This window comes from Phytophthora sojae (assembly GCF_000149755.1).
Source record: "Phytophthora sojae unplaced genomic scaffold PHYSOscaffold_7, whole genome shotgun sequence".
Lineage (NCBI taxonomy): Eukaryota > Oomycota > Peronosporomycetes > Peronosporales > Peronosporaceae > Phytophthora > Phytophthora sojae.
This window is the reverse complement of record NW_009258121.1, coordinates 2,043,117-2,068,701: the sequence shown is the minus strand read 5'-3', so window position 1 is coordinate 2,068,701 and position 25,585 is coordinate 2,043,117. Positions and strand designations below refer to the sequence as shown.

Below are 25,585 nucleotides of genomic sequence, written 5' to 3'. Positions count from 1 at the left end.
TACCTGAAGAAGCGCAAAAGCGCGCGTGTTAGCAACGTGCAGATCTTTATCAGCGTGTTCTGCAACTCTAGTCCAAACCGCACCTTAAAACGATAAAAATTGACGAAGTTACAGCCACTTTTGGTGGTGTCCATATCTTTTTGTCGTGGAGTGTAGAGCACCATGAGGACGACCATGAGGAAGACGTTTTCAAGTGCAAGCTATTGTGCGTTCGATTCAAAATTTCCGAGAGCGATTGGTTGAATCGATCCAGCGAAACCAACCTGCCAATTGCCCAACCTAACATAAGGAATGAAATATATGCGTGATAAGAGGCTTTCCTTCGGGAGCCGGAAGCTGCAGCTTTGCAGTTCTGGAATTGCACCATGGTGGCCACACCACGGAGGTCGCCACGCCAGCCCATTCTTACGCGTGTCTCGCCGTACCCATTGCGAAGCCGCACCCCGACGCCAGGCAGCTCTCCGTCGACCTCGCAGCCCACAGTGGCTCCACGCGCATCTCCATCGCAAACAGACGCCAGTGGTCAAGGAACACGACCACTACAAGCGACCCCAGCAGCGCTTCGGCCGCAGCAGCTTCCAGCGACATGAGCACCGGCAGCACCCGCTACTGTTTCTCCTGCACGATCCGTTGGTTTGTTGGCGGCACCTCCAGCAGCACCAGCTACATCGCGAGTGGTCACGTCGCTGCCACGGCCTGAGAGCATGCACGAAGCAACAACTGAAGCAGACCAAGCAGCTCCAAGTCATCTGTACCAGTTGCTATTGCGGCCAATCGTGAAGGCGACCATCGCCCAACGCGATACGTCGGCCGAGACTCTCGACGACGTCGTTGTCAACGGCGGATCGTTCGACGAGATCCTGCAGAAGATCTGGAGCTTGTTCAGTGGCCGTGTCAAGTGCAGAGCGGTGCGGACGGACGGCGAGTGGTCTGTCGAGACCCACGAGGTGGGCGAGTGGGACCGTGTCATGCAGTTCAGGGCCAAAAAGAAGGTAGTGGAGTCTACCAAGTCAGCACAAGCGTGGAAGCAGTGGCTGCAAAAAATGCGAGGGCATACAGTGACGCTCGTTATCTACGAGTATGGTTTGTCGATCGCAAGAGCTCAAGATCGAGATGAATTCGTCGCAGCCTGCATACAGCCTGAGGAGACCGATCGTGCGGGCGCAACCGCTGAGACCTCGTTGCGAGATGTTGTGGAGAGACTTCGAGAGCAATGGGCGGCTACATTCCAAGGTGAAGGTGTTGTTTGGCGTCTGTGGGCCAACCATCTCACGCGGAATCTCAAAAGGTCAACGTGGGACGTCGCTATTCAACAATCACCACCAGAGTATATCGCGAATCTGCTTCGACTCGTGGATACACAGATGGAGCAACACGTGGCCGAAGTTACTCGAACGGCAAATGTGGCGCTAGATGTTGTGGCGGCCACAATTGCTGACTACCGGCAGCTGCGCCAAAGGTGGGAATTTCTCGGACAGTATCTCGATGAAAATGAGCGCCGTTTGGAGGTGCGCAAGAGTGTTATCATGGGGTTTCTGCGCGACATCACCCCTCCTGCTCGCGACGAAGTGATCGACCCTCTCCTTCAAATGGAGAACGTCGAAGACACAGAGCACGCCGAGTGACGAAAGAAAAAGGATTACATGTTGATGAGTTTAAGCTACTCTTACGATTCAAGTTCCGTAAACTCTAATTCATCTTGGTTGCGTTCACTAGCAGCGAGTTCGGCTTTGTTCTCACTTGAAAGAGGTACAACAGGATCGAAGTAGCCTTGTTTCTTCCAACCGCAGTGCTCGAACACCTTGCTCATGTCGAAATCTCTGAAGCGTTGAAACGTCTGAACGACGAATGGAGTCAAATCTCGCCCGCTAGCTTCCGAGTAGTGTCGTTGAAAGGAGCGCTTGACGTATCCGAAGAGGAACTCGATAGGATTAAAAAACGGACAATACGCTGGCAAGAAGATCACCACTACACCGACGCTTCGTAGATAGTGAATAATTTCCGGGTGTCGGTGGATTGTAGCCCCATCCATGATCCAGATTGAGTTTGGTCCAGGATACTGGCGTATCGGCCCCCTCTCCATGTGCACCAGGTCTTGACAGCACTTGGTGAACTCTAGCCGATCGAAAGTGCCTTCCGTACTAAAGTAGTCGATAATGCCGTTGACACCAATAAAGGCCAGGATCGACACACGAGGTTTTCTCTCGAAGTCGCCGCGGATGGCAACTTTTTTCCCTCGGACGGCGTAGCCTCGCTTGCGAACCATCCCTCTGTTGTCAAATGAGACCTCATCGAGGAAAACGAGGTTGTGGTGGCTCCAGTCGAGGTGACTAAGCTCTTCCACGAAACGGAAGACGTCCTGCTCCTTGATGTGAATCGCCCTCCGCTCCAACACCTTCCACGTCAGACCAAACAAGTGAATGATGCGCCACACTGATGTCTTGGAGATCTCGGTGCCGTGAGTTCGTTTGAAGGCGTCCTGGGCTTCAGCTAAGTAGGAGAGTGGATGATGTTGGTAGTAGTTAAAAAGCCACACCCGTTGCTGTTTCGTGTACTTCCTCTCTCGAGTGGTCCGAGCACGCTGGAACACTCCGGTCTCGTAGTAGGCTTGCAGCCAATTGCCGATCGTGTGTTCGGTCTTATTGAAGACGTGGGCAAGATGGCTTCTAGTATAGCCGAGCTTGATGTGCGCGTAGAGGCAGTGATAGACAGTGCGTTACCGCTTCCTCAATCTTGCATTGACTGTGCGGAGTGCGCACTCGGGCACTTCAGGGAATATTGGCCAATTAGCGACGAAGTTCGATTCGCCACTCGATTTCAAGACCGGAGCCAAACCGCACCCTTTTGGAAAATTTGGGCAGAATTGACAATACTAGTCGTACATTTCAATACCTCACTGTCGCTGAGGCACGCCTCCATTGTCATGAACTTCTAGCGTACATACAAACTATCTATCGGCGAAAGATCGATCTACCAGCCGTCGGTGAAGCGGCCGAAGTTGCCGCGGGAGTTGTTCGAGCGGCCCTTGGAGAAGGACGAGTCGTAATTACTCTTGTTGTTGTTGTTGCGACGGAAGCCGCCGTCGTTGCGGTCGTTGCGCTTCCAGTTGCCGCCGCCCTCGCGTCTGTTGCCTCCGAAGCGGTTGTTGGAGAAGCCGCGCGAGTTGCTGTTGCGTCCGCCGCGCGAGTTGAAGCGGTTGTTGTTGTTGTTGTTGTTGCGGCCGCCCCTGTCCATCAGCAGGCGCGGGAACTCCACGGCAGCGGTCACCGTCACTTCGTCGTCGGACGACGCGGTCAGGTGCTCCTGAAGGCTCTCCAGCTTGCCCTGCGGGATGTCAAACACGAGCTTGCCACCATCGACTGGGTAGATGTCCACGCGGTCGTCCATGAACGACGACAGCAGGCGGTTCAATTCGCGCGCGTTCTGCACGCCTTCGACCTGCACGGTCTGCATGCGGAAGCGTCCCGTGAGCATCGACAGCGTCGTGAGCTTCTTCGAGTCGAAGCCGCACAGCAGAGCGAGAGCAGCGCTCAGCACACCTGGTCCCTGCTGCTCGATCATGGCCTGGGCCGCTTCATCGAACAACTGAGCGTTCGCCTTGGGCAGCGACGTGAGCTGCTTGTTGACGTCCTCCAGCGCGCCTTCGATCATCTGCTCGGGGTGAGGCGGGGCCGCGTGCGCAAACTTGAACTTGTAGCGACGCTCAAAGTCGAGCACGTCGCTCGCATCTCTGCCGTCGAAGAAGACAATGTTGGTACCCGAGCGTCCGGCACGACCCGTACGGCCGGCGCGGTGCACGAAGCTCTCCTTATCGCTCGGGAGGCGGTACTGCACGACGAGCTCAACGTTGGCGATGTCGAGGCCACGCGCAGCAATGTCCGTGCACACGAGCGTCTTGACGTGGCCGTTGCGGAAGCCGCTCATCGTGGACGTACGCATTCCCTGGGAGAGGTCACCGTGCAGGGCGCGCGCGTCCTGCCCGGGCAGCGAGTTGGCGATCTCGTCGGCCTCCTGCTTGGTCTCAGTGAACACGAGGGTCTGTCCGTCGTGCGCGTGCAGACGCAGCACGTTCTCGAGCACCTGGATGCGGTCGCGCACGGGGGCGTTGATCGCCTTGTGCGCCACCGTGGCGGGCACCTGGTTGTCCTCGTCGCCCACGAGGTCGATGGACACGGGTTCCTTGAGGAACTTCTTGGCCATGGAGCTCACCCACTTGGGGAAGGTGGCCGACCACATGACGGTCTGGCCGCCCTCGGGCACCCAGCCCAGAATGGTCTCCACCGCCTCCTGGAAGCCAAACTTGAGCATCATGTCGGCCTCGTCCAGCACGGCCACGTCCACGTCGTCCAGCGAGAGCGAGCCCTTGTCCACGAGGTCCATGATGCGGCCGGGCGTGCCCACGAGGATGTCGGCGCCGCGGCGCAGGTGGTTCTCCTGCACCGTGTAGGACACGCCGCCCACGACGTTGACCGTGCGCAACTGCGGGGCCACGCGCTGCACCTCGTCGTGCACCTGCTGCGCCAGCTCGCGCGTGGGCAGCAGCACGAGCGCCTGCGGGTTGCGCGTGTTCTTGCGGTTGGCCAGGATGGTCTCGACGATGGGCAGCGCGAAGGCCAGCGTCTTGCCCGAGCCCGTCTTGGAGCGGCCCATGATGTCGGCGCCGCGCATCATGACGTCGAACGACTGCGTCTGCACCGGGAAGAGGTGCGTCACGCCCGCGCGCAGCAGGTTGCGCTGCGTCTCCTGCGACAGCGCGAAGTCCTCGATGGGCTTCTGGTCCACGAATCCCTTCTGCGGGGCCAGCGACTCCAGCTCGGCGTCGGCGTCGGCCTCGACCTCAGCGTCGTCGTCCAGCTCCAGCGCAGCGGCCGAGCCGAAGTCCGCGGGCGCCGACGAGTACCAGGCCACGGCGGTCTGAGCGGGCGCCACGCGCATGACGCGCGCCGACGAGGCGAGAGGCGCCGAGCGGCGCAGGGCCAGCGCGGCCGAGCGGCCGGCGAGGCGGAGGGTCACGGAGAGCGGCAGCATCGGACACGGATGTGACGATGAAGAGTGAAGCTGACGCTGGGTAGTGTGCGGCCAGCAGGCACTTGAATCGGGTGGTGGCGCCTAGTGCGATTTTTGCGATAGGAGCAATAGTGAAAGCAAGGAAAAAGGTGAATGCAAGGTGAAATTTGCGCTTGTTACGCCGTTTTGTTTTGTTGTGGTCCAATTCTGGTGCCATTTTGATGCGCTAAAGTGCAAGGTGGGACGTTTAGCTGGAGGACGAGACCAAAGGCAAGCGCCGGCGTGTCGTTGACATTGGCTATTGCTCAGGAAACGTTAATAGGGTAAAAGGAAAGTGGGCTGCCGGGTCCTACAGTCGCGCGGCGCCCGATACAACATAGTTCTCTGTCTGCTCTCTCGCTCAAGGTCTCTACATGGGGAAGCTGGCTCGACGCCGGGGACGGACGTACGCTCGTCCTCTCCGCCGTCTGAGTGCTGCTGCCATCGATTCATTCATCACGCTGCCGCTGTTCCACCTTCGCCAAGGGAGAACCGCGCAAGCGCGTCTGTCTTGCTTGCTCCAAACACGTACACGCACTTGCACGCATATCACGAACACAATGAACCGAAGGTGGAAGTCTACGAGGCGCTGATACCCTCCCTGCAAGTGCACAGACGAGAAACAACAGCAACAGAGCACAAAGTTAGCGAATGAGACTACTTTACAATACACGCACGAGATATCCTTGTCATGCGTACTTTTTGAAGGCTTGGGCGATGCGGTGCGAGTCGAAGGTGCAGTGGATGCTCACGATGCTGCCGCCGCTCACGCTCACGATGTCGCACGACTCCTCCGTCACGATCTCGCTGTTGCGCAGGATGCGGAACGTTGTAGACGTCATCACCACCGCGGTCTCCTCGTCCTCGTCCACCAGAATACGAAGCACGCGGCCACTGCTGCGCTCCACCGTCTCGTCACGCATCTTCCAGTAGTCACACAGCCGCTTGTAGCCGTGGAACTCGCCCCAGTACGGCACGCAGTCAGGCAGGTTCGAGCTCAGCACGCACCCGTCCGACACGGGGTCGATCTTCTCCTCCATCCAGAAAGACGCCGGCGCGTCCAGCGGCGACGAGAACTTCAGGTTGGGGCCAAACAGGTTGCGGTAGAACTCCATCACCAGCTCTTTCATCTCTTCTTTGTTGCACTTCAGCGAGCCCACGGAGCTTGAGGTCGCTGACAGCCTCTGCTTCGGTGCATCATCAGGCAGCAGTGATAGGCGCTGCTTCGGGAGCGGCGGAGACGGGTTAGCATTCGACACACACACCAAGATCTCCGTCAGCCACGTGAGACGAGTGTCGATAGAGTCCACCAACACCATAAACGATCCGTGACCCTGCGTGTTGATCTGGAAGCCAAACACACAGTTTTGGCCTTGCACGTGCATGGGGAGGCCCTCCGACACTGTAAGAGGACGCGATGTACCGCGGACAAAAGTGCGGTCCTTCGCGTGCGCTTCGCTAATGTAGTAGCTCAGCGATCCATCTGACCGAGTGAGAACGAAGTAATATCGCTCCCACACGTTCCGGTGGCCGGTCTCGGGGTACTTGTTCTTGTACATGTAACCAGCCGTTATCACGTTCATCGATGCTTCTGCCGATTTTGACGATGCAGCAGGAACGTCGGTGACTACCACGCCAGCATCGCGCTTTACGAAGGTAGTGATGTCCTCGCCACGGGAAGTATCCACGACGAACACGTCCGTCTGGCGGGGAGCCACATTCGGCGAGGCGTACGCCTCGTTACTCAGAGCAAGCACTTTCTTGTCTATCTTCTCGTTATGAGTCGTAACCAGGGACTTCCGCAGACGCTTGAACACGCTGTTCCATCCGAACGAGTTACGCTGGTTGTTCTCTCCGTTCGACTGTGAGTTGGAGTCCTGTGCGGGCGGAGCAACCGGGGGCTTAATAACGGAGCCCAGGCGCATCGGCGACTTGAACACAGGCGACTGAAGCACGTTCTTGAAGTAGTGCGACTTGCGCGAGCCATCCCCTTCGCTGTTTCTACTCGTGTCCGGCGTCTCCTTCGGAGATTCCTCAGCAGACTTCTTCGGCGAAGCTTGCTTAGAGTCCGTAGACGCTGACTTCGTGTCAACACTCGTGTTGATTGCAGGCGGGGCCGTTGCCTTCACGTCGTCCTTCTTTCCAACTTCCTTTTCAGACGTTGCAAGTTCGTCGTCTGCCGACTCTAGCTTGCTGGCAGGTTCACTGGGAGAAGATGAGGGTGTCAATGCACCCTTCTCCTTAACCGAGCTGCTTCTGCCCAGAAAAGGACGCTCAGATGCTGCTTCCGGCTGCTCGGTCGACGCAGGCGCAGACTCTTCCTTTAATAAAAGTTCCGCTGCGGGGGTAGATTCGGCTTCGGTAGCAGCTTGCTCCACTGTTGAGCCGCGCTCGCTTGCCGTGGCCTGCTCGTCCACCGAGCTTCTCCTCTCGTCAGAGCCACGAGCCGAGTCGGACTTCTCGGAACCGCTGCTGAACCGCGTCTTCTCCGACAACTTTGCCCACGCAGGACTACGCTTGCAGTGGAATACAACCTGCGCGTTGTTTTGGGACGGCGCCTTGCTGGTGAACACTTCATCAATCACGTCGTGGAGGATGGCAGCGTAAATGTCTAGCGTCGGGATGTCCAGCTTCGCGCGCAGCAGCAAACTTACGATATTCTCCGGTACCTTGATGTCGACATCGAACAGGTCCTTCGTCAGAGGACAGTTCTTTGCTCGGGACGCATCAGCATCGCGCAGGATGAATGAGATCGCAGGGACAACGTGGATGATGAGCATGTCAAACGACGATCGTTTCTCGAGGATGGAGAGATAGGCCTGGATGAGTCCAGCCTTGTGCAGCTCCTCATCAATAGTGGCATCGTTTAGCAGGACCAGGTTATTCAAATACTTTGCCAGCGAGATCTCCACAGACGAAGGAAGCCCCTTGTTGAGCTGCTCCACGAAGGCGCCGCACGTTTTCCGAGCCACATCCAGCACGAAAGTCCACAGAGCGTGTCCCCGGGGCAGAGACGTCAGGTTGTACATGGACGTCTCGTTGGCACCTTCGTGCGGCGAGTTGGGGTACTGCTCCGACGAAAAAGTCGAGTACCCGAACATTTGCGTGTTCTGGGCTTCCATCTCAGGCGTCTGGTTGTTGTCGTCGTCACTCTCAGCACTTTCGTTCAGCAGTTTTTGACACAGAACCAAGAGCTCAGCCGCCACGTGAATGTTCAGAGCGCTCGACACTTCAGAGAGCTTCTTCTCGCGAATAATAGCAAGCTCATCTGCAGCGTTCTTGAACAGCTCCTCCACGATTGTGGGCTGCTTCGACATCTCTTCCAGCAGCATGTACTGGAGGAAGTTGTGGTACCCATGCGTCATCGACTCGAAGCCTCGGATCGTGCCGAACTGGTCACGCACAAAGTACTTGGACAGGTACACACCACCTTCGCGGCGACTGAACGCGCCTAGCCGGTCAGCTTGATTGGCTTGCAGCATGTCCACAAGCAGGTTGGTCGTGTTCTCCACCAGCGGCAGGTTCTCCGGCTTGGTCGGGTTCACGCGGGTGGCCTCAGCCAGCAGCGGCGCCGCAATCTCCATGGCGTCGTTACGGCCGGTGATCGGGTGCACACTCTCGTAGCTCTGCAGGATGAGCGTGAGCATGTACTTGATGGTGTTCGAGTACAGGTGCGGCACAACCATCGGCAAGAACCGCTTCAGCACGTTGTTGACGTATCCTTCCTCGAGGCAGAAGCCGTCGTGCAGCCGCACAAGCGCCTTGCTGAAGAACAGAAGCTGCATCTCGTCCAACGGGATGGGGTTCTTAAAGATGGAGTAGAGCTGCTCCCACTTTTCAATGTCCTCCGGCTCCTGGCACCCAAAGACGGCGGAAGACGCGGTCGAGCCCGAGCTCGAGTCGGACGAAAAAGACTCGTACAGATCCTCCTCGCCAGTGTAGAGCTTCATGATGATCTCGGAGCACAAGAAGTGCTTCTTGTAGTAGCCGTACTCCTCGTGCGGCTCGCCACTGAGCACGGGCGGGGTCACAAACTCCGCGAGCACCTCCTTCACCGTCTCGGGCTGCATGAGCCAGAGGCGGATGTCCGAGTCCGTGTCCTCCAGGATCTCCAGCACGGGGTCGATCTGCATGTCCAGGAAGGCCGCGAGCGTCATCTTCTTCTGACTCATTGAGCCCGAGAACAGCTGGTCGTCTGGATACGAAGGTAATGACCGGCGGCGGAACGTGTCAGCGTCATCCAGGAACTTGGACAAACTGCCGGCGCGTCCGCCGCGGTTCGTGATGACCTCCATCTCGTTCACGGAGAAGCTCATGGTCGGGGGCACGCTGGGCTTGGCGGGGTCCTGGAGCAGGTCCACGCCGTCCTCCATGGCCTCGTGGAACTCGTCGTCGTCCTCGTCGTCGAAAGCCGCCAACTCCATCAGCACATCTTCTTCGCTGTCGTCGTTACTGCCGGCAGTTTCGTTCGCGCCGTCGGTGAGCCCCTCGACTGTCGTCTCCTCGACAGAATCAACCTGCGCCTCCGTCTCCACGACGGCCACAGGCTCGCTCTCACCGTCTTCACTAGCAGCAGCAGCAGCAGTAGCAGCAGTAGACTGTGCCTCTGTCTGCTCGTTCTCTTCCTCCTCCTGCTGCTGCTCGTTCTCCTCCTGCTGTTGCTCCTTCTTCGCCGCCTCGTTGTTCTCCTCCTTGGACGGTTCGTCCGCCGTCTCCGCGGGCGTCTGCGCGCTCTCCTTGCTCTTGAAGCCGCTGGCGGTGGGCGCCACGAGCTCCTCGAGCGTCACGGGCTCGCCTACGATCTCGGGAGCGTCCTCAGGCGCCGCGGGCGTCTTGGACGGGCGAGTGGCGGCGTCGCTGGGCGCGGCGGCCGCCTCCATGTCACTGCTTGGGGTCGCCGTGGGGACCGGTCGGTGGGGGGGGGCACGCACTCGCTGCTCCCCGCTCGCTCTCGGTAAGGTCGGTCGTGGGGAGGCCTTCTTCGCCCGGGGCACCGCTATCGCTTGTCCGTCCGGCGAGGCTGGCAGCAAGCAGGCGTGCTATGCCGTGTCAGAGCAGAGGGAGAGGGGGGAGCCATCTCCCATTGGCAGAAAAAAGAGCCAGACGGCGCGCTTGCTGCGCCGCGATTGGCTGCGCAAGAGCCACTCTTCGGAATGGCTGCATAGACGGCTTAAGTGCGGCGCTCCCGGCAAAGTACGAGTGAAGCCATGCGGCGTTTTGATACTGTTTCAGAAGGCAACTTCGACTTGGAAGGAGGATACGCTACTAACTAACCATGGTGCGTTGGGAGGGGATTTTTCCTCGCCTTTGGCTTGCATCTAGTAGGCAGTGAGACTGCGATGGATACTTTGTGGCCTAGTGTCGTGACGTGGCAGGATCGCCCTGCAGAGCGTACTGACCGGTCTCTGCACTGCAGACGGAGGCCATCGTGTGGAAGCACGCGACCGAGAGCGAGCTGGCCAAGTTGGCGACGCGGCACTCGGTGGACGACTGCAAGAGGTCATAAAATCTGTCTGTCTGTCTGTCGCTGCTGATGGCGGCTACAACTGGAGCTGGGTTGAGCGATTGGCTGGATGACATTGGCTAACTTTTGGTGAGCAGTGCACTGGCGGAGATCTTCGACTTGGACGCCTCGGATGACAAGCAGGGCTTCTTGCTGGACTTCCACCTGCACAACTACTCATATCCTTCCTGTACTATGCACTGCATTTTTCTGCTGTATCTTTTGTAGCCTTTACATATAATTCGAGTTGAGGTAGAGGATGAGAGAGTTCGCCTTAACGGTTGAAGGGTGTTTACGTTCTGCAGGCAAAGGCACTTCCAGCTCAACCAGACGTCCGTCTTCCTTGGGATCTGTCAGACGCTTATGAAGCGCGACTTTGCGCGTGAAAGCACCACCGACCTCAAGAGCAGCTTTGACTACTTCGAGCAGATTCTGCTCACCCACAGCGTCAACCGGTCGCCAAAGAGGCAAGTTCATGCTCAAGACGCGCCCTGGCGAACGCGCTAACAGTGTTTATTTGTCGTCAATCACTTGTAGCGTGGGCATCTTTACCCGAGAGGAGGTCGCAGTCATCGTGGACTACGTCACGAACTCGTACTACCGACACTTTCAGCTCTACAAGTGCATCTACACGCCGTACTACCACGTGCACCTTGTGCAGCGCGAGATCAACGACATCCAGACACCCAAGGCCCCGCGTCCGCTCAGCCACGGCTATCTTCACTCCACCAGATCTCTACCATCCATCGAGTCGACCGGAACACTCGACAAAGACGAAGTAGCAGCAGTAGAGACCACAGAGACCCCATCAGATGCATAACTTGACGTGCAAATCTATATATTCTTGGTCTCAGCCACTAATAACCTTCCCATTGCCCCCACTCCACCGTGGCAAGTTACTCGAACAGGTTCTTGTACTTGGACTGCGCGAGCTGCACGAACTGGTCGTACACGTCCAGGTCGAAGCTATCGCCGAAGAGCGTCGTCTTGAACTCCTGGATGGTCTCCGAGTCCACGACGCGGCCGATGACCTCCACCACCTTGCTGCCGTAGTCGGTGCCTGGCTGGATCGTCACGTTTACGATCTCCCCGTCCTAAACACAGCAGGCAGCGGCGTTAGATCACAAATAAAAATGGAGCCACTACCCGTTGATAGGAGAGCGGTCGTTGAGTGGTGACTCACCGACGTGCGCAACACGACGGCAGTGTGCGAGTGGCTCTCCACAGCACCGACGAGCGCGACCGTGTGGCCCACATACGCGCCCATCGTCTTCTTGTTCACGCGCGGGTGCGTCGCGTTGCCGGTCGGGGCGCCTCCAAAGTCCATCGTTCTGCTCTGTTTTTTTGCGTTGGAAAAAGTGATGGCGCCATAATGAAGCAAGTCGCGCCAAAAGATTTTGACCAATAGGATAGGATTACGACCAACTAAGCTTGGACAAAGCGTTTTGGGCGTCACAAATCGGTACAAATCCCAAATTTGAAAAAGAATACACCAGAAAACGGCCACTCGGCCAGTTAGATTTAGCATTTAGAAAAATGTAGGGGAAACAAAATGAAAATTTGTGCAAAAGGTGATTCAAGGATTTGTATCAACTCGATACTATCGAGAGAACACTTGTCAGGCTCAACAGCATTCGCTAGGGCACTGAGCCGCGATGTTGATACTCCAGCGGCGCGCAACGAAGCTCCGCGCGACGCCCGAGCCGCCGGTTTACGCCGCGAGACGACTCCTCGTCCGACGAGGACGAGGACGACAACGACAACACCGACTATGGGGACCGACTATGAGGATACCAAGAAAAAAAGGTTGCTGTTTGTCGAGACCCGTGCCTACCCATTTGGTAACATCGTATGGTTGAAAAGTGCATGGTGAAGAAGAGAAAACAAGATTATTGATTGTTTGTTTTTAACTTTTTTAAACTCCTACGTGGAAGACTTCTATTTCTGAAGTATATCTGCTTTGTCTTTGTACTAAGTACTAGTACTTCGAAATATGCTAATTTAAGTTAGTAATTTAAGTCTGTAAAAGGATATAATGAAGTCAGCACATGTGAAAATGTCGGTGGAAACTCGCCGGATAAGCCTACTTTTTCGGAACAAACTAAAAAACGAGATGGGTTAGCAAACATGACACCGTTCTCTAGTATCCGCTTCCAAAAAATACTACGAAGAATGGCGTCGTCCTCCAAACGACGATTTTTTGTGTTGGTGCAGCGAAAACTTGCTTACGAACCTACGCGGTGTTCGTCGCAGTTAGTGTACTCCGCAAACAAGTTAGTGATTTTCACAACACACCAACCCATTGTAAGTGCTGTTTACAAACATTTTTGTATGTTTGCTGCTCTACCGTTATCATTCAAATTAGTGGCGCCTCAAGCGAGCTAATACTGGTTGTCGAATCCATATTCCATGTACGCCCACGGCGCAGCCCAGAGTAATATGGTATGAGAATACAAGGGGCTTTGCTTTAGGCTGGGAAGGCAGTTAAAGTATGTGAGGTGCAACTGGCACTTATCTCACGAAACTCGCTTATTTGGCGACCTGTGGTCGCCACCATTTAAGAAGGTTAGAATGTTTTGAACTAACGTCCTGCGATGGCCTACATAGCAAGCAAATAGATTTAAGGACGCCGCCCGCGCCCTTAAATCGCTCGGGCAGTGCATTATTTCCACTGCACCTCTTTTCGTTCGAGTAGGAGGGTTGCCAGAATGTAAACTGAGGGCTACAGTGATGTAGCGAGAAGCGATTACTCGATCATACCATCTAGTTTGCGTGTCCTGGAACACACGACACCAACGTCGATGAAGGAGGCGAGTGTCCTGACCCGTATCATGCGCTGGAAACAGAGGATGCTCTTGTCATAGCGAAGACGCGTGCCACATCTAATAACCCGCCAGTGCTACTAAAGATGAGGCCGTTTGACCCCTCAGAGGGACAATACCTGGATGCAATGAAGAAGAAAGCGAGTGAACTGAAAACAGTGCGATGAATTAAGAAGCTGTACCTCTTATAATAATGACAGACTTATTAGATTTATAATACAACGAGTCTGAGGCTAGAGGTAAGTCGATCTTACATTTGCAGGCAGACCCTAGCCCGGCTTTTCGCTTTCTTGGCCAAGTCATGACGCCATCCACGCTCAACATGTTTGGCAGTTCATCTTCCTCAGGTACCTGTTGGCGAAATCGTCTTTCAGACCGAGTCGTCCGCGAATCTCTCTTCTTCATCGTCGACGGAGTTTCCCTCTTTGCCCAGTGTCTCGTAGCTCCGCAGAATTGCCTAGTCACGTTCTTGCTCTCCAGCTTCACTACCTATAGTCAAGCTGATCTGTGTGAACGTTATGTGTCACCGATGCGATGTTGTCCGAATGGTGCTTGTGGTACGAGCAACTTTTTTTGGACGAATTAATGTCTGTGAGGCTGTCCATACAGCTCTTCTAGCTCGACTCCAGGCCGGCATCGTTTTTGACGCTCGATCTACTGCACCGCATGGCCATGTCAGCGCCGTTGACGAAGTAGCTAAATTGTTCTCAATGTGAGACCCGGCGATCAAAACGAAGGTGGCTGGTCGAAATTCTTTTCAGAACCACCAAAAGCAAACAATCAACCGAGAAACGATATGGCAAGATTAAGCATCGTCGCTGACAGCAGCGGTGAAGATAGCGGCGGAGGTGAACGTGCCCGAGGACGCGTTTCGCAGGGTCAGCATCAATTGCGCCAAGGGCGACGGCAACACGGCCAAGTACAAGGCGGCGTTGAAGCCACCACCCCAGGAAGCGTTTTGCAGGACCGACGTCAATTGAACCAAGGACGAGGGCAGGAGAGCCGTGCACGAGGTGGCGGCGGAGACAGCCGCGGTGAAGGTGGTGTAGCTGAGACTTTTGATGGCGCGAATGCTACCAGTAGCGATGCCCAGAGTAGCGATGACGGGCCCGAAGATGGCGTCGGTGATGCACCAGTTGAAGATCAAGGCGTGATGCATCAAGTCACAGCGGATTTGTCCGATGGCGAACACCCGTGCAAGATTGGGCGCCTCCGGTACACCAAGAGGGGGTTCCTCAAAGGCAAGGTGAAGTGGACCGACTCGGAGATTCCGTTTGGCTACGTACGGAAGAGCGACAAAATCGGTATTGAGAACGAGGAACGTGACGATCGAGTCGAGCGTCGAGCGTCCAATCTCCCAGCCCCCGCTCGTCCGCCAGCCAGTAGCAGTAGCAGTTCATGCAGCAGCAACTCTGATAACGATGACGATAGCAGTTACGTGCTTAGTGAAAGCCCTGGCGGCAGCCCAATTGACAGCAGCTCCGGAAGTGATTGAAGCTATAAGATGAATACGAGGATAGCACTAAGTCATGCATATTGAAACGATAATTGAATCGAAGACCGCATTGCCCTGCGCGTAGCTGAAGTGACCTCTCTCAGTGACTGTCTGAATGTCCTCCTGCTCCTGGATCTGTTACTGCTGTTCCAGCATTCACTGAGGGCGTGTGCTGCATTTTGTAGCTCATGAGTTCTTCTTCATCGCTCCCCATCGTCCGCGCGGCACTCGACCCCGATGCTTCCCTGTCCGACGCCGTAGCCGAACGTGTCCATGGGCAGAATCTCGTCGATCCTGTCGCCCAGCGCGCCAAGTCGAAAGCAGCAGGCCGCCACGATGATGGCGTCGTAGTCGTCATGCTCGTCCAACTTGGCCTGCCGCGTCTGGATGTTGCCGCCCAGCGTCTTGATCTCGAAGGTCGGGAACTGCTTGCGCAGGGGCGCCTCGCGCCGCAGCGAGCCGGTGCCAATGATGCTACCCTCCGGCAGCTGCGTGAGCGTGAGGCCCTTGGTCTTGTGCTTGGGGTGGATCACGGCCGCGTCTTCAGGGATCTCGCGCTTGGTGATGGCGGCCAGGAGGCCCTCGGGCAGCGTCGTGGGAATGTCCTTGAGCGATTGCACGGCGAAGCTGGCGGTCTTGGTCAGCAGCGCGCCCTCCAGGATCTTGGTGAAGAGGCCCGAGGCCGTGCTCGTGCCCAGATCGCTCAGGTGGCGGTCCAGCACCTGGTCGCCCACCGTGTCCTGCTGCCCCACGACGAAGCGCAGCGCCGGGAATTTGTCCTCCAGCATGGCGATGACCGTGTTGATCTGGGCCGTGGCCAGCTGGTTCTTGCGCGACGACACGTAGATGGTGCGCTTGAGCGTCTCCGTCTCGGCCGCATCTCAGTCGCAGTCATGGCTGACGATGGAGGTGGTGGTGATGAGGTGATGCAGATGCTGTGCTGACTGTGGTAGAGTGGTGTAGAGTTAGTGTGGTGGTGAGTGCGGGCCAATCAGGAAGCTGGTGGGTGCACCACCCAAATAGACTCGTAACGAGCGCCGGATTGGCCCATGTCGGACATATACAAACTTGAAGTGCGTTTGCTACGTTGTGGGGCTAGACTGAATCCAAGGGGGCTAGTGTGTGCTTTCCGCGCGCTCGATCGAGAATTACTTGAGTCGGAAAAAGTGAGTCGAGACTGGAGTCGCTCTCTAACTTACACGTAGGACCCGTAGTCAACTTTGCAGAGCTGTAGCAAAACAGCTCGGTCACTCGATGTTGCTACTACACAGTACTGAGCTCGAAACTACAGGATGGAACTTGTGCGTGCTATGAGTAAAGAGCACAACAATAGCATCAGCTCTCGTTATCCGCTTGGCTCATCTTACGTCCCAATTTAGGCATCGTTCGACAAACCAAGTCGCTCACTTGACGTACGAAACGATGCCGCTCCGTAGGTGAATGGCAGCCAGAAGGATGAGAGTCGGCTCTGGAAATGGTGTCATCGCGTCTTGGGGCTTTGGACGTCACTTCACGTAGAATCCAAGGATGCTACTCCAGCCAAAGACTCCAGCAGCTGCAATCCTACACGAATGAATTGAGCATCTCTCAATTTGCTTGGTGACGCCACTACCCACATGGAGCAGGAGAACAGTCTCATTGCCAAGACTGCGATCGTCCAGTTTGTCAACAACTACGCCGTTCTCTGCTACGTTGCGCTCCTCATGCAAGGCTTGGAAGGCTGCGATATCAGCTGCATGCACGAGCTCGAGTATATGGTCGCCATCGTGTTCTGTTCTCAGCTGTTCGTCGGCAACATTACCGAGGATACCATCCCGCGCTTGTTCATGTACATGAGTAAGTATCGCCTACTCGGTCACTTGGACGACTACAAAAAATCTGACGCTGAGCGCGAGCTCTTCATGGCCCAGTATGACTGGCATGACACGTTCGATGACTACATTGAGATGGCGCTTCAGTTTGGCTTCACGACTACAATGTTCGTCGTGGCCTTCCCCTTCACGCCTCTGCTATCGTACGTAAACAACTACTCTGAGATTCGTCTGGACGCATATCGCTTGATTTTCGGGTCGCGGCGCCCCCGCCCACGCAATGTGCGCGGTATGAGGGTAATGTACTCATCCATCGTAGTGTGCACCAATGCCACCGTGGTAGTCTTCATAGGCAACTTCTCCAACCACCTGGACACACCGACCCGCGAGTGGATGTTCTAAATATTCATTTGAGGCATGTTCCTGTTCAAGTACTTCCTTGAGGTGTGCATCGATAACGTGACGGTGCAAAAGTACCGCCAGGAATATCAGCAAGTGTCTGTTCGACATGCCCGACGACGACGTCAATTGTCCGATCAGCGACAGAACATGCTCACGATTGATGACGAAGACGCTTCGTGAGCGCAACCCACTTGCATGAAGTTCGTCGTCCAGGTCAAGAAGCTGGCCTGCGTGTTGCTTTCCCTAATGCTTAAACTGTTACTCAAACTGTTACAGTCAATCCCCTCAGTAAGGGCACCACTACCTTCAAATACCCCGTAAAATCAGATTGAAGCGAAGGACATATAACCACTGTTCATTATTTCCGATTCCCTTTCAAATCGCTTCCAAAACCCCACCGCGCTTACTGAGGGGTTCGACTGTACAGTATCAAACACCAAAATGTCGTGTTTCGAAATGATATCTGCGTGTTCAACAAATGGCTACACTCATCATGCTGCTGATTTCGTGCGTTTGAAGGGGTGTTTTCAGCCAATCAGCGCCGAGAAAGGAAGCACGGTCTCGCGACCAGCCCCTAAGCACGCCACTGGTGTTCTCCCGCGGCTGGGCCTTCGGCGGAGCTTGGGATGAGGCGTCAAATGAGCGCTGGCACATCGCTGGCCGCGGGGGATGGTGGCGCTGGGGGGCTTTGGCTCCGACGTCGACAAGGAGGCAGGTGGAGGCGACGAAGACGCTCGTCGCCACACGGACGATAGAGAGGAGAAAACCGCGGAGCCCAACGCCTCGGGCCAGTTCCAGGCGGACGACGGTGCATGGGACGGCTTTGAGACCGCATACAACGTGTACAGACAACGACGGATACATCCGGCACCACTGAATGGCATCCTCCATAGTAAATGTACCAGAATTCTCTGTCGGGAACCATAGATATTGTACAAGGCAATGACATAAAATACATGTAACGGAGCATAAAGTACACACAAATTTAGAGAACGTACTTAAAACCATATGGATTACAAATGTCAAGTGTAAATCTCGAAGATGATTGGCTATCTGAATTTCTTATTGTAAAAAGTACAACATATGTGTGCCGGGTTTTGCGTTGCCGTATTTTATCCGTCGTTGTCTGTAATCCTAATCGTACTACCCAGTGATATTTAAGAGCCTGTTCGCTAGATGGAGACGAAAACCAAAAGTGTGACCGGATTGGTCAAAAGTAGGTAGCACACAACAAGACAACTAGAGATGGCACTGTGAATTCGTCTCCAGCTCTTTGAGGTGGAGAGGGGCGGATCTACCTAGAGATTTACAGGGCCAGGCACTTTCTTATTGTAAAAAGTACAACATATGTGTGCCGGGTTTTGCGTTGCCGTATTTTATCCGTCGTTGTCTGTAATCCTAATCGTACTACCCAGTGATATTTAAGAGCCTGTTCGCTAGATGGAGACGAAAACCAAAAGTGTGACCGGATTGGTCAAAAGTAGGTAGCACACAACAAGACAACTAGAGATGGCACTGTGAATTCGTCTCCAGCTCTTTGAGGTGGAGAGGGGCGGATCTACCTAGAGATTTACAGGGCCAGGCACTTTCTTATTGTAAAAAGTACAACATATGTGTGCCGGGTTTTGCGTTGCCGTATTTTATCCGTCGTTGTCTGTAATCCTAATCGTACTACCCAGTGATATTTAAGAGCCTGTTCGCTAGATGGAGACGAAAACCAAAAGTGTGACCGGATTGGTCAAAAGTAGGTAGCACACAACAAGACAACTAGAGATGGCACTGTGAATTCGTCTCCATCTCTTTGAGGTGGAGAGGGGCGGATCTACCTAGAGATTTACAGGGCCAGGCACAACATGGGAGACGAAGATGCAATTGTCCTCGCTGCGTGCTCCGCCGTGGCACGGCTGTGGCACGGCTGTGGCTTTGTATGCAGACAGTTGTGAACTAGGACCTCCTGCTGGCAAGAAGAACCGTTTTACCGTCACCACTCTGCGCTTCGAGTCGATGCTTCAATCATCAGCCTATTCAAGCTGGTTCGAGACCAATCTGCGCTGTACGAGATCCACCTTCTTCCGTATAGCTAGCTTTCTACAAGAGCATGGGGTCGCTTTTGCACAAGCTAAGGTCAAGAAGCATTCCTACGAAAAGAAGGTGGCAGCGGCGCTGTATTTCCTGGGCTCAGCGGGTGGATATCGCGAGGTGGGAGCTGCAATGGGCATGGCTAGAAGCTACGTCATGGAGATCACTACGGAGGTAGTTCGCGTGCTAAATGCGGTAGCGCCAGCGGTGATTTCTTTTCCGCGCAGTCGGGACGGGTGGACTGCTGTTGAGGACGGCTTTGCATCGCCGTATGGTTATCCAGATGTCGCCGGTGCTATAGATGGCTCTTTGATTGCTATTGAGCGTCCTGAGGACTATGACGGCTTCTACTGCCGCAAGTGCTATCCTGCGCTCAATGTACAGACTATCGGGAGCCCCGACAGGACCTTTATGAGCGTTGAAGTGCGGCCAGGTTCTTGGTCTGACCGAAAGTGCTGGAAATACAGTAGAATTGGTCGGACCGTACACAGCGTGATCCCCGCTGGTATGCACTTCATCGGTGACGCGGGGTATGCCCTGCTACCTGGCCTCATCGTTCCTTACTGGCGGCGTGAAGAAGGAGGAGTGTTAACTCCACAGCAGAAGCAATTCAACTTCCGGCATTCAAGCACTCGAATGGTGGTGGAGAGCACCTTCGGCCTCTGGAAGGGGCGATTTAAAATGCTTCAAGGGGTCCTCAACCAGGAAACACCTCGCACGGCGGCCGAGTTTGTGGTCGCGACGATGGTGCTGCACAACGCCATGATTTTTTTTCAAGACAGCTCGAAAATTAGGCTGTACATGGCGCAAGACGACGAGGAGGAAGCTGCCGAGGATGAAATTATTCCAAGGCACCTGCGCCAAATTGGTAAGGCTAAGAGAAATGCTATTGCTACTCTTATTTGTCACTAAATAGACGGTGCCATTTACCATGGTGATCACTTGTTGGTTTGACTAAATGCTGATCACTTGTTGCTCACTTGTTGTCGAGATCACTCGTTGTTTTTGTTGGCAGCCAAAATGCCAATCAGGCCTTGCAAGGCCTGCGTTTGTGCCTGCACGGTTTACATGAGCTCCTTCATCGATCTCACCATGTCGGCATTGCTGGTATCAGCGACTCTAGCGACTTTGAACGCCTCAGCAATGTTGTTCAGTCCCGCACCAATTGCTCGCATTCCTTCTGCATAGTACTTCTTCTTCTTCTTCTATTACCAGTATTAGTGGAATATTAGTGGAATGCCTTTCGCGGGCTCTTTTGCCAGTGTAACGCTTCCATCCACTGCTATTTTGCCCGCCCTCGTGATCAGCTACATCAATGTCCTCTTCATGCTGTAGCAGCGGCTCAGCAGTAGAGCTCTGGCTGAGCTCCAGTGCAGTCTCGTCCTCCAGCAGTTCAGTGCTTGTTGCATCACTAGAGAAAAGCCGTCCGCATCCATGCCTTCTAAGTCCCCCCACACGTCACGCATAGCCTCGTAGCACCCGGGCTCCTTCAGCGGCTTCTCGGTGGCGTTACCGGTAGCCTCCAGAGCAACACGGTACGCGGTGTACTGCTTGTGCATATGCTTCAGCTACAATAGGATTGAAATGAAGTGAACTCGGTTAGCATTAACAAGTTCCTGTCAATAGTTTGTCATCATACACACCTTTGACTTGCACTGCTCTGCATCAACTTCAAGCCCTCCGAGGCGGAATGTTTCGGCAGCAAGCATTTTCCATGCCGCAGTAAGCTGCTTGGGGCTCCTCGTTCCCTGAAACCAACCTCTCATGGTATCGTAGCGAAGCCGCAACAGCACTTCGGCCGCTCTCGGTGTCCAGGCAAACGACGGCTTGACGTTAGAAGCTCCTTTCAGACGAGACTTGCCTCGGCCCTGTGCTGCTTGCGGTGCGGCCGAGGCTTGCAGACGCTTGAGCATGCGAGATGGAGCGGGAGTAGGCTCTAGCGTAGCAGACATCGCCACTGATACTTGAGGTAGCGGAACAAATGTGGACGCAGTCTCGGACCTTCTAGCAGCAGACCTTCATCACCGGCAGATGGTGTCAGCGAGACGAGGGGCTCGAACGCTGGCGTTTCGTCATGACGTGCGGGGGGCGCAGGAACCGACGAGCCTTGAGCAGCGGCATGTGCCGCACGCGTGGCCGCACTGGTGAGGCGAGTCGGCATTTTCTCAAGTGGGGAGGAGAGCCATCCCATATCTGTCCTGTGATTGGCTTAAAATTTGTCTGGAGATGGATACATAGCGAACGAGCTGTAGGTGGAGATCAAGCACCATCTCCATCTCTAGTACAACGCGAACAGGCTCTAAGCAAGAGCTATCTCAATTCATGAGAACTCCCTTATCCTCCGTCGTAACCGCAAACGTAAATAAGCTAATAAGGACCCATGATGCATGGTACCGCTCCGAGGTTGCACCGCTAAAATTTCACGACGGGGTTGCGTAGCAGTAGAGAATCGTTTACAAGTTCCGAGCGTACAAGAAGGCTATTATAGTCAAGATTTTCTGCTCCACTCTGCTAAAAAAAAAGTAAGATCCAACGACATGAAGGAAACACGGGTTCAAGGTGAAAAGATTGTCTGCATTTTCTCTCAAGTGTATTGCAAGGACGGACTGGTACAGACGATTCGAGAACTTGTCACAGTGTCAACTCCCCGACGGTCTCCATGCACGTGCCGCTGGAGCATGTATCTAATGACCTCTCAAGTGGAATACATAATTATCGACAATCTTACTTTTGTCAGATTCGGACAGCCATTTAACATTCGCCAGCTTTTTCTTGATGTCGGACTCAGTACGGCCGTTCGAGCTCCATTTTTTAAAAAATGAAGTCCACTTTCCTTGTTGCAAGGCTTCGATTTTAAACAGCTTGTACCTCTCTTCGCCGTCATCGACCGTGGCCCGAAGGGATCTCTTGCTCTCAGTGGTGAGGACATCGACCAACGTGTCGAACTCCGCTGCCGCAAACTTCGAGACGGTAGCCTGGTCGGCATCAGTTGCTGCAGAAAAAGCGTTTTCGCTTGCGAGAAGGATGGCAGCAACAGCCACGACGAGGGTGTTGGTTAGGCGCATTGTCGCTTGGTGGTCGGGCTCTTGATAACTGGAAGGAGAAACGCAGAATGAGATTCAAGGTCATCGTGGTCTGGAGACCGTCACAGTGTGATTCGTCAAGTGACGGTAATACATATACTGTACATGTCTATTAACCCGTTGGACGCGGAGAGGTCATTTAAAACGCTTAAACCGTCCCGGACAGCATAAGAAATAATATGTGTTTCAGTATACCATACCGAGTAGAAGAACAAATTTGGACGTTTTTCGCACAGATTGTAGCTAACCTTTCAGGTAATAATTCTCGCAAGGATGATGGGCACGTTCCGGATATTTGTGTGACCCAATCACAGCCAATTGCACGAAGTCACGCAATCCTGATATTGTTGAATTACGGGGAGAGGAACCAGTAGAACTACCAGAACTTCTGCCGAAGAAGTTCTACTGGTTCCAGTAGAACTGGTTCCAGAACTTCTGCCGAAGAAGTTCTACTGATTCCAGTAGAAGTAGACTTCTTCGGCAGAAGTTCTACTGGTTCCAGAACTTCTGCCGAAGAAGTTCTACTGGTCGTGCCCATCATCCTTGCAAGAATTATTACCTGAAAGGTTAGCTACAATCTGTGCGAAAAACGTCCAAATTTGTTCTTCTACCCGGTATGGTATACTGAAACACATATTATTTCTTATGCTGTCTGGGACGGTTTAAGCGTTTTTTAATGCCGTCCATGTCACCCCTCCGCGTTCAAGGGGTTAACCCCTTGGACGCGGAGGGTTGGATAATCACCTGATGCTGTTCAGAACAGCATAAGAATCACTTGGTTTCATTATGTCTCGAAATCCGCAAAATAGGTTCTCGTCCTTTCCCAGAAATCGAAAGAGACTGATTGGTCCACGTGTTCAAAAGGAGACAAACGAATATTTAGTAAAACATATGCCTTGAACTACCGCGTGCAAGGGCGGGCAAAATGTTTTCGGATAAATCATATTTAGGTTCCCCTCTCGAGCTCGGACGCCAGCGGTGCTGTCAGTTGGGGGCGCTGCAGAAGAAGATGATGATGCGGCTTCCGACGAAGGGTCGACGACGGGCGACCCCTACCAACAAAAGCGAGCGCGCACGGCTAGCATCGCGGAGTAAGCAAAGGGTGTGTCCTTGATTCTGTCTCTTTTCAATACATATTGATACATATTGGAGTAAGCAAAGGGTGTGTCCTTGATTGTGTCTCTTTTCAATACATATTGATACATATTGAAAAGAGACAGAATCAAGGACACACCCTTTGCTTACTCCGCGATGCTAGCCGTGCGCGCTCGCTTTTGTTGGTAGGGGTCGCCCGTCGTCGACCCTTCGTCGGAAGCCGCATCATCATCTTCTTCTGCAGCGCCCCCAACTGACAGCACCGCTGGCGTCCGAGCTCGAGAGGGGAACCTAAATATGATTTATCCGAAAACATTTTGCCCGCCCTTGCACGCGGTAGTTCAAGGCATATGTTTTACTAAATATTCGTTTGTCTCCTTTTGAACACGTGGACCAATCAGTCTCTTTCGATTTCTGGGAAAGGACGAGAACCTATTTTGCGGATTTCGAGACATAATGAAACCAAGTGATTCTTATGCTGTTCTGAACAGCATCAGGTGATTATCCAACCCTCCGCGTCCAAGGGGTTAACCCCTTGAACGCGGAGGGGTGACATGGACGGTATTAAAAAACGCTTAAACCGTCCCGGACAGCATAAGAAAAATTATGTGTTTCAGTATACCATACCGGGTAGAAGAACAAATTTGGACGTTTTTCGCACAGATTGTAGCTAACCTTTCAGGTAATAATTCTCGCAAGGATGCATAAAGTACACACAAATTTAGAGAACGTACTTAAAACCATATGGATTACAAATGTCAAGTGTAAATCTCGAAGATGATTGGCTATCTGAATTTCTTATTGTAAAAAGTACAACATATGTGTGCCGGGTTTTGCGTTGCCGTATTTTATCCGTCGTTGTCTGTAATCCTAATCGTACTACCCAGTGATATTTAAGAGCCTGTTCGCTAGATGGAGACGAAAACCAAAAGTGTGACCGGATTGGTCAAAAGTAGGTAGCACACAACAAGACAACTAGAGATGGCACTGTGAATTCGTCTCCAGCTCTTTGAGGTGGAGAGGGGCGGATCTACCTAGAGATTTACAGGGCCAGGCACAACATGGGAGACGAAGATGCAATTGTCCTCGCTGCGTGCTCCGCCGTGGCACGGCTGTGGCACGGCTGTGGCTTTGTATGCAGACAGTTGTGAACTAGGACCTCCTGCTGGCAAGAAGAACCGTTTTACCGTCACCACTCTGCGCTTCGAGTCGATGCTTCAATCATCAGCCTACTCAAGCTGGTTCGAGACCAATCTGCGCTGTACGAGATCCACCTTCTTCCGTATAGCTAGCTTTCTACAAGAGCATGGGGTCGCTTTTGCACAAGCTAAGGTCAAGAAGCATTCCTACGAAAAGAAGGTGGCAGCGGCGCTGTATTTCCTGGGCTCAGCGGGTGGATATCGCGAGGTGGGAGCTGCAATGGGCATGGCTAGAAGCTACGTCATGGAGATCACTACGGAGGTAGTTCGCGTGCTAAATGCGGTAGCGCCAGCGGTGATTTCTTTTCCGCGCAGTCGGGACGGGTGGACTGCTGTTGAGGACGGCTTTGCATCGCCGTATGGTTATCCAGATGTCGCCGGTGCTATAGATGGCTCTTTGATTGCTATTGAGCGTCCTGAGGACTATGACGGCTTCTACTGCCGCAAGTGCTATCCTGCGCTCAATGTACAGGCTATCGGGAGCCCCGACAGGACCTTTATGAGCGTTGAAGTGCGGCCAGGTTCTTGGTCTGACCGAAAGTGCTGGAAATACAGTAGAATTGGTCGGACCGTACACAGCGTGATCCCCGCTGGTATGCACTTCATCGGTGACGCGGGGTATGCCCAGCTACCTGGCCTCATCGTTCCTTACTGGCGGCGTGAAGAAGGAGGAGTGTTAACTCCACAGCAGAAGCAATTCAACTTCCGGCATTCAAGCACTCGAATGGTGGTGGAGAGCACCTTCGGCCTCTGGAAGGGGCGATTTAGAATGCTTCAAGGGGTCCTCAACCAGGAAACACCTCGCACGGCGGCCGAGTTTGTGGTCGCGACGATGGTGCTGCACAACGTCATGATTTTTTTTCAAGACAGCTCGAAAATTAGGCTGTACATGGCGCAAGACGACGAGGAGGAAGCTGCCGAGGATGAAATTATTCCAAGGCACCTGCGCCAAATTGGTAAGGCTAAGAGAAATGCTATTGCTACTCTTATTTGTCACTAAATAGACGGTGCCATTTACCATGGTGATCACTTGTTGGTTTGACTAAATGC

At 54.0% G+C, this 25,585-nt stretch overlaps 10 protein-coding genes across 10 annotated transcripts; 4 read left to right on the top strand and 6 right to left on the bottom strand.

Moving 5' to 3' along the window:
* Nucleotides 1-2,928: 2,928 nt before the first annotated feature.
* Nucleotides 2,929-4,980, bottom strand: PHYSODRAFT_547952 (hypothetical protein). Its single transcript, XM_009534159.1, has one exon. It carries the CDS (start codon nucleotides 4,933-4,935, stop codon nucleotides 2,971-2,973), a length of 1,965 nt encoding a protein of 654 aa, XP_009532454.1. The 5' UTR covers nucleotides 4,936-4,980; the 3' UTR covers nucleotides 2,929-2,970.
* Nucleotides 4,981-5,735: 755 nt separating this feature from the next.
* PHYSODRAFT_517097 (hypothetical protein) lies at nucleotides 5,736-9,926 on the bottom strand (the record flags this gene model as incomplete). Its single annotated transcript, XM_009534158.1, has 2 exons — nucleotides 5,736-9,612; nucleotides 9,745-9,926. 2 exons carry the CDS (start codon nucleotides 9,924-9,926, stop codon nucleotides 5,736-5,738), a joined length of 4,059 nt encoding a protein of 1,352 aa, XP_009532453.1.
* A 533-nt stretch (nucleotides 9,927-10,459) lies between these two features.
* PHYSODRAFT_516641 (hypothetical protein) lies at nucleotides 10,460-10,777 on the top strand (the record flags this gene model as incomplete). Its single annotated transcript, XM_009534157.1, has 2 exons — nucleotides 10,460-10,545; nucleotides 10,648-10,777. Coding segments are annotated over 2 exons (216 nt in total), but the record flags the coding sequence as incomplete, so codon positions are not given.
* A 135-nt stretch (nucleotides 10,778-10,912) lies between these two features.
* On the top strand, nucleotides 10,913-11,369 carry PHYSODRAFT_317370 (hypothetical protein; the record flags this gene model as incomplete). The annotated part of the gene is made up of 2 exons (XM_009534156.1): nucleotides 10,913-11,016; nucleotides 11,087-11,369. 2 exons carry the CDS (start codon nucleotides 10,913-10,915, stop codon nucleotides 11,367-11,369), a joined length of 387 nt encoding a protein of 128 aa, XP_009532451.1.
* A 34-nt stretch (nucleotides 11,370-11,403) lies between these two features.
* On the bottom strand, nucleotides 11,404-11,878 carry PHYSODRAFT_286929 (hypothetical protein; the record flags this gene model as incomplete). Its single annotated transcript, XM_009534155.1, has 2 exons — nucleotides 11,404-11,643; nucleotides 11,733-11,878. Coding segments are annotated over 2 exons (344 nt in total), but the record flags the coding sequence as incomplete, so codon positions are not given.
* Nucleotides 11,879-14,167: 2,289 nt separating this feature from the next.
* PHYSODRAFT_303893 (hypothetical protein) lies at nucleotides 14,168-14,866 on the top strand (the record flags this gene model as incomplete). The annotated part of the gene is made up of 1 exon (XM_009534154.1): nucleotides 14,168-14,866. The coding sequence occupies one exon, from the start codon at nucleotides 14,168-14,170 to the stop codon at nucleotides 14,864-14,866; it is 699 nt and encodes a 232-aa protein (XP_009532449.1).
* Nucleotides 14,867-15,066: 200 nt separating this feature from the next.
* PHYSODRAFT_336580 (hypothetical protein) lies at nucleotides 15,067-16,249 on the bottom strand (the record flags this gene model as incomplete). Its single annotated transcript, XM_009534153.1, has 2 exons — nucleotides 15,067-15,746; nucleotides 16,234-16,249. The coding sequence occupies 2 exons, from the start codon at nucleotides 16,247-16,249 to the stop codon at nucleotides 15,067-15,069; spliced, it is 696 nt and encodes a 231-aa protein (XP_009532448.1).
* A 233-nt stretch (nucleotides 16,250-16,482) lies between these two features.
* PHYSODRAFT_336579 (hypothetical protein) lies at nucleotides 16,483-17,259 on the top strand (the record flags this gene model as incomplete). The annotated part of the gene is made up of 2 exons (XM_009534152.1): nucleotides 16,483-16,966; nucleotides 17,093-17,259. The coding sequence occupies 2 exons, from the start codon at nucleotides 16,483-16,485 to the stop codon at nucleotides 17,257-17,259; spliced, it is 651 nt and encodes a 216-aa protein (XP_009532447.1).
* Nucleotides 17,260-20,798: 3,539 nt separating this feature from the next.
* PHYSODRAFT_434471 (hypothetical protein) lies at nucleotides 20,799-21,020 on the bottom strand (the record flags this gene model as incomplete). The annotated part of the gene is made up of 1 exon (XM_009534151.1): nucleotides 20,799-21,020. A coding segment is annotated over one exon (222 nt), but the record flags the coding sequence as incomplete, so codon positions are not given.
* An 822-nt stretch (nucleotides 21,021-21,842) lies between these two features.
* Nucleotides 21,843-22,223, bottom strand: PHYSODRAFT_518183 (hypothetical protein; the record flags this gene model as incomplete). Its single annotated transcript, XM_009534150.1, has 1 exon — nucleotides 21,843-22,223. One exon carries the CDS (start codon nucleotides 22,221-22,223, stop codon nucleotides 21,843-21,845), a length of 381 nt encoding a protein of 126 aa, XP_009532445.1.
* Between the last annotated feature and the right edge of the window lie 3,362 nt (nucleotides 22,224-25,585).